Here is a 6760-nt window from a genome sequence, read left to right as displayed (position 1 = left end):
TCTTGATACCAGAGTGTGAGCAGCGAGTTTAAAAGCAATTCGAGTTACTAGTAAATTATTCTGTAAAGTACTTGTCAAGTCTATTTCACACTTAAAAAATTTGACCTAATTAAAACTGTTCCTAAATTATCAATTGTCCAAAATTTCCCCAAATAAAAAAAAATTAAAAAAAAATTTAAAAAGTTAAAACAACTATGAATTGAAGCTTTGAAAATCACTGTTTCATTCAATAAAAGCAAGGCCCTATGAAATGAGGCCCAACTCCACATTTACTTGAACCCAATATGACACTTGTATCCTATCTAGTATTCACTGAAACACCACATACTGAGGTGAAAAGAGATAATGAATTTCCCAACTATATTTACCACAGTTATGTTTTTATCAATTTAGAAGATGTATATTTTTTTTTAGTTTAGAATATTCATTATTTGATTCTACTCTCAGTGCACATACAGTTTTTCCCTCAAATGCCATCATTTTCACTTGCTGTAGATCAGGGTCTGGTTTACAAAAGAACTAATTACAACTAAGACCTGAATTTAATTTTGCAAATAAAATTCTTTTTTACATTCAATAAAATATTATTTGAATTTTTGTCTTCGAAATAATTTAGAGAGATATTTTTATGCAAGCAATTTTTAACAGAATCATTGATTTTGCAAGATTTTACTATCAGCTGGAGTTTTGGTCTTTGTCATAAGTTCTTTTGTAAAACAGGGCCTGAGCACTTCATCTATAGCTATGTTTCCTAAATACCAGTATCTGATTAAAATTTACCCTGACATAAAGCTAATTACAATGATCAATCATCATAGTAAAAATATCACAAGTCCTCTGGTATCAATGAAGTTTATTATAAAATACAAACAATAAGAGTTGCTAAATCTCTAACCATTCTTTCATGTAAACACAGGTAGTGGGAGAAACAGCTCCACCTTCGTAACACTCGCTGAATACCTGAAAACACGAAAAAAATATAAAACAACAATTGCTACACTTTTGTACACAGTAACAATTAAGAGAAACCTTATGTGTTCACAACTTACAGGGCAGGCTCCACAGGGCATCCTCATGAGTCCAGTGGTGGGAATGAGTGGTTTAACGGACCGGTACAGCTTAACGTAGCCATCATCACTGGCTGTAGATTGACCAGCGACAAGGGAACGTTCTACTTTACCATCAAATATCAAGGTGTTCAGTATAGTTTCTATATCCTCTTTAGATAACTGCACCTGTGGTAATAGGTGGTAATGCATGTATCATTGTGTATCTAAGTTACAAGCAAAATCCCCCATTGACATTTATCTATCACTGTCTGCAGATGAATTAAAAGTAAAGAAAGAATCCACTGATGCAGGACCACTATATCAATAGCCTTGTTATCAATAGAACATTTATTTTCATTACAGTGTAGATGCTAGAATTTTGTATCTTCTGCACTATGAGAGACAACTCTTTGTAGACTTATGTCAGAGGACTTGTCAGAGTTATTCATCCTGAGGATGATCTCTGTCCTACATACCTTGCTGATACCAAGCTCAGATATATATTTCCAGACATCTTCTAGTGGTGTGAATGAAGCATTCCTCTGAGCAATAGGGTCTGATTTAGATTCTCTGGCAGTGGCAGCCTAAAAATAAAAAACTTGCCATGTAAAACCGTATTTGTAAAAAACAATCAACATTTTTCCATATCTTAAAGATAATACTAGTATATGTACTAAATACTTACAAGTACTTCAAAAATATTTCTTTTCAAACAACTGAGTAGTTTATTAGTCCAAAATCTTTGACATTCTCCAGGGGTTTTTTTATGAGTTGGATATTTGGCATATCCAATTCATGAAAAGGCCTGCAGAATGTCACATATTTCAGACTAGTACTTATGTGAAATTTCATGGAGAAACAAGAGGTCTGTGAGCCAATGCTCACTAGTGATATCCCCGCTCTGATGAAAATATACGCTCTCATATGAATATACACAAGTTCAGTTGCAACAGGAATTTGGTATGGACAGATGCATGGATAAACAGGAAGTTGACATCTGATTCGTAAAAAATAAATCCCACCAAATGGCATGCCGAAACAAAGCGTGTGCTAAAATTTCAAGCATCTGCCTTGAGTAGTTGCTGAGAAAAGTGCAACAGAAATTTGGTATGGACAGACGCAGGGTTAAACAGGAAGTTGACATCGAATTCATACAAAAATGTATCCCACCATATGGCATGCCTAAGCAAAATGTGTGCTAAAATTTCAAGCATCTGCCTTGAGTAGTTGCTGAGAAAACTGCTATGAAAATTTTTTACGGACAGAAAGACACACACAGACAGACAGACAGACACACAAGGGTAAAACAGTATACCCCCTCTCCTTTGGAGCGGGGTTATAACAATTTTTGTATAATTTTTATATAATATAAGTAATGTCCCCACATATGTCGGGGGAACATAATTGTAGTAAGCTTCAATGCTGTGTATTGAATTAAAAATAAATAGACCATTAGTAAACCCAGGATGGAGGGAGATTAAGATTAAGATTACCCTTTGCTCCAGATATTTAAAGCACTGTTGGTTCAGGACTTCTACAAACTCTGATTCAAAGTCTTGGTCACTGTACCAGGCCCCACCAGTCACTGATCGATCTGGTTCAAGGTTAAACAACATGTAGACCTTTTTCTTGGAAGCCTGACAGTAAAAAATGTACATTTTTATCTTCAATCATAATGGAAGAAACTACTTTGAAGTTGCAGTTTAAATCAAGAGAGTAAATAATTGCAGGTTCAGATCTTAGAGTCTCTTAATTTTGTAAAAATGGTGTTATTAGTATATTAAAATATTTTTTATTGAACATTAAGTCAATACCCCCAGGTTTTGATTCAGCTCCTACATCATCAATAAAGTAGTTTCAAATTGAATATTTCACTTACTGCCACAGATTTAACAGCTTTGATCAGTTTCTTGGTTTCCAAGTTCTTTAGGATCTTGTTGACTTGTGTAAGCAATAGATTACATTTGAACCTTATATCCCTTATCCAAATTCCTGCCAAGAAATAAAAGTGCACATCAAATTGTTCCATGAACAATATAAAACATGTATTACTTAATATTCAGACAAACATTTTGTTGCTAGAATCTGAGTCTAATCAAACAAACCTTTACTGCCAGCATCTTTAACTTTGTTGTTGGCATCTTTAATGATTTAACAAAACAAACCTTTGTTGCCAGCATCCTTAATGATCTGATAATTTTAAAAACAAATCTTTACCTTTGTTGCCAGTGTCCTTAATTATCTGATAAATCAAACCTTTATTGTTGGCATCCTTAATGATCTAACAAAACAAACCTTTGTTGCCAGCATCTTTAATGATCTGATAAAAACCTTTGTTGCCAGCATCTTTACCTTTGTTGCCAGTCTAACAAAACAAACCTTTGTTGCCGGCATCTTTATCTTTGTTGCTGGCACCTTTAATTATCTGATAAAACAAACCTAGTTGCCAGCGTTTGTTGCTGGCATCTTTACCTTTGTTGCCGGCGTCTTTAATTATCTGATAAAACAATCTTTGTTGCCGGCATCCTTACCTTTGTTGTCGGCATCTTTACCTTTGTTGCCGGCATCTTTACCTTTGTTGTCGACATCTTTACCTTTGTTGCCGGCGTCTTTAATTATCTGATAAAACAATCTTTGTTGCCGGCATCCTTATCTTTGTTGCCAGCATCTTTACCTTGGTTGCTGGCATCTTTAATGATCTAAAAAAAACAATCTTTGTTGCCGGCATCTTTACCTTTGTTGCCGGCGTCTTTAATTATCTGATACACAAGTTTCTCCTGGTTGTCTCCTCCCTTCACTTGGCTGAAAAAAAATTTGCATTCACCTTCAATTTTGTCTCCGTTTCATTTCTACCTACCGATAGCTGCCAAAAAATCTCAGTTAAAGTGTTTTCAGGCAACTTAACAAGAAGTCTTTAATGAGACTGTAACTCTACTGTACTTATAATAATACTGAATAATACTGTAAACCAACTTTTATTCACATGCGAGAAATATTCGTGAGTTTTGCGACCTACCTTAACTCTCGAATATTAATCGCCGCCAACCATTTATTTTGCTTTGTTTTTGTAGAGAATGTTTCCTCAGTTGCAAAAATTAATCATCGCAGATTGAATTCAAACTGATGAATTGCAATAAAAGTTGACGCAAACAATAGTTGGTTTACAGCTAAACTTGTATCAAGTTTTAAAGAAATTAAACCAGAACTGTAAAAGAAGTAGAATTTTTATTTGCAGATTATTCTTATTTTAGTTTTGTAACATCATTCAGAGATTTATCAGCCTTCAGTTGGTTTAATCTACTTGTAGCTTTATGAAATATTCCACATATTTTTCTATTTATTAAGCAAAGCAACATGTCAACAAAAAACCCCAAAAAAAACAAATATATTTAATTCATGTATCTTAATGTAGTCTACTTGTGTACCAAGTTTTATTTATATTGGAATGAAAACTGTAGGAGGAGTAGCATTTTGAGATGATTTGACAGATTATTCTTATTTAGTACCCATGGCAACACCTGTACTCCAAATCAAAAACCATTAGAAACAAAATTTTGTATCTTGGTGTTGTATACCTTTGTACCAATTTTTTTTTTTGGGACACCAGTTCCAAACCATAAGAGGAGAAGTGTACTGTTTGTCACAGTGATTTTTATTTTTAATAACCATGACAACACCTTTCCATGAAGAACTAAAATCAATGCACACAATTCTTTGTCTTGGTGTAGTCTACTTGTATACCACTAAGTTTTATTGAAATCGGAACAAAACTGTAGGAGAAGTAGCATTTTGAGAAATTGTTAATAGACATACAGAAAAACAAACAGCTAGACAGGAGGTAGACACTTTACCATCACATAAGCTCACCTTGACTGGTCACTAACCAGTAAATTCTAAAACTTGTTCATTTTCTGCATTTTTTTTTTTAATTCACATTCATATAAGTTTGGTCTGGTTCTTACCTCGCCGTGTCTGGATCCTTTAATCTATACACCAGTTTATTCCCACTTTTTAAGAGATCTATTTTACCCTGAAATATATGACATTGCTAATAGAATCTATGTTATCATACTAATAACTACTTATGATACATGCATGTATTTTAAATTCTTCAAATGTTTAGTTCTGAATAGGAGGGTGACCATGTCATGAAACTCTACACATGTAACTCTACACATGTAACTCTACATATGTAATCAAATTCCACAAGTTGTTTATACATGTACTTAATAGAAGCTGGGAACAATCAATGTGACATATCAAAAGTTTGAATGTAGCTCTTTGTTCATCTCATCTACTTGCTGCAAATGTGTAATGTACATATTACCGTTCCTCAATTGATTTAGATTTCCTATGTACAATATTGATGTAGACTCACCCTGTATACTCATTTTACCCACTAGACAATGTACATAAATGTACATGTAGGTCACATTTGTTAAATTCAGCATGCCTATATACACTAAGATAGCTAGTGATTCAGGTTGTGTTTTGACTCTGCATACATCAAAGCCTGTAATGGTCATTCTCTGTTGTGTGTCTTTAACAATAAGAGAGAGAATGCAGTGGACCAGACCAGGATTCAAATCCAGGTGCCCTGATCTCTACAAGGATACTCTACCAGCTGAGCTATCTGGATACAGACAAATCCAGGCACCCTGAACTCTACAAGGATACTCTACCAGCTGAGCTGGATACAGACAAATCCAGGCGCCCTGAACTCAACAAGGATACTCTACCAGCTGAGCTGGATACAGACAAATCCAGGCCCCCTGAACTGTTGACAATGGTAATTTAATTCTCTGTTGCATGTGTGTGTGTCTGAGTGTGTTTTGACTCACCATGGAGAGAAGCCTGTTGACAATGGTGATTTCTCTGTTGTGTGTTTACAAGCGTGAGTTTGTCTGTGTGTTTTTATGACTCACCATGGAGAGAAGCCTGTTGACAATGGTCATTCTCTGCTGTGTGTCACACTGAGACAATTCCTTCTGGATCACATTGTCTGAAACTCCCTCTGGGGAGGCCTGGCATAGCATTATAAACCTATCAAAGGCACAGATAAGTTGTGAAAACACGATTGATGGGTGCAACAATGTTCAGAAACGAGAAAAATATCTTAGATAACATAAGGACAGACATGCTGCACTTGTTTACATGAACGATGATTTTGTCAATATTTGAACAAGTTGGTGCAAAAAAATTCCTTTTTAAATTTCCTATTTTCTTCTTTCACTATATAGAACCAAGTAATGTCTAACGTTATATATTTTATTCCACATTTAGATTGAATCCTGTGTCATTCCACAGAATCAGGGATGCTAAAAATTGAACAAAATGATTTTCCTCTCCCATTTGGCTTATAATATAGACTCCAATACGGATAATTGACAACCAAACGGGAGTTAAACTACTGTCTGATGCTCTATGCCCAACCTGTACAACACAATATGCTTAGTGCAATATTGTGTAGTCTATAATCCCAAATTCTGTGAATTCTGTAAGAAATAAATGTGTTCTCTCCAACCAATAAATATGGAACTACAACCTTGTTTCATAGTCCACCTCTTCGAGGGGTTCCTCTTTCACTGTTGCTGTCGCCATAAGAAGAAGGAGTTAGGGAGTTACAAGCAACTTTCGTCATGGACGCATGCTACTTTCACTTTCAAAATAGGTTGTTTATAAACGGGACTTGGTTTAACATTAAGGGTAAC

The 6760-nt window shown here is 34.9% G+C and overlaps 1 protein-coding gene across 1 annotated transcript; it reads right to left on the bottom strand.

Moving 5' to 3' along the window:
- Positions 1–838: 838 nt before the first annotated feature.
- LOC133181606 (DNA-directed RNA polymerase III subunit RPC6-like) lies at positions 839–6741 on the bottom strand. Its single transcript, XM_061316150.1, has 9 exons — positions 6595–6741; positions 5975–6092; positions 5012–5079; positions 3784–3851; positions 2929–3041; positions 2543–2686; positions 1526–1633; positions 1050–1235; positions 839–960 (listed from the first exon to the last, which is right to left on the bottom strand). The coding sequence occupies exons 1-9, from the start codon at positions 6648–6650 to the stop codon at positions 883–885; spliced, it is 939 nt and encodes a 312-aa protein (XP_061172134.1). The 5' UTR covers positions 6651–6741; the 3' UTR covers positions 839–882.
- Positions 6742–6760: the final 19 nt, after the last annotated feature.

The sequence above is a fragment of the Saccostrea echinata genome, unplaced genomic scaffold (genome assembly GCF_033153115.1).
Source record: "Saccostrea echinata isolate AGI-Se365-2 ecotype Australia unplaced genomic scaffold, CSIRO_AGI_Sech_v1 ptg000009l, whole genome shotgun sequence".
NCBI lineage: Eukaryota > Metazoa > Mollusca > Bivalvia > Ostreida > Ostreidae > Saccostrea > Saccostrea echinata.
The sequence above is the reverse complement of the archived record's forward strand: the minus strand, read 5'-3'. Positions and strand labels throughout refer to the sequence as shown.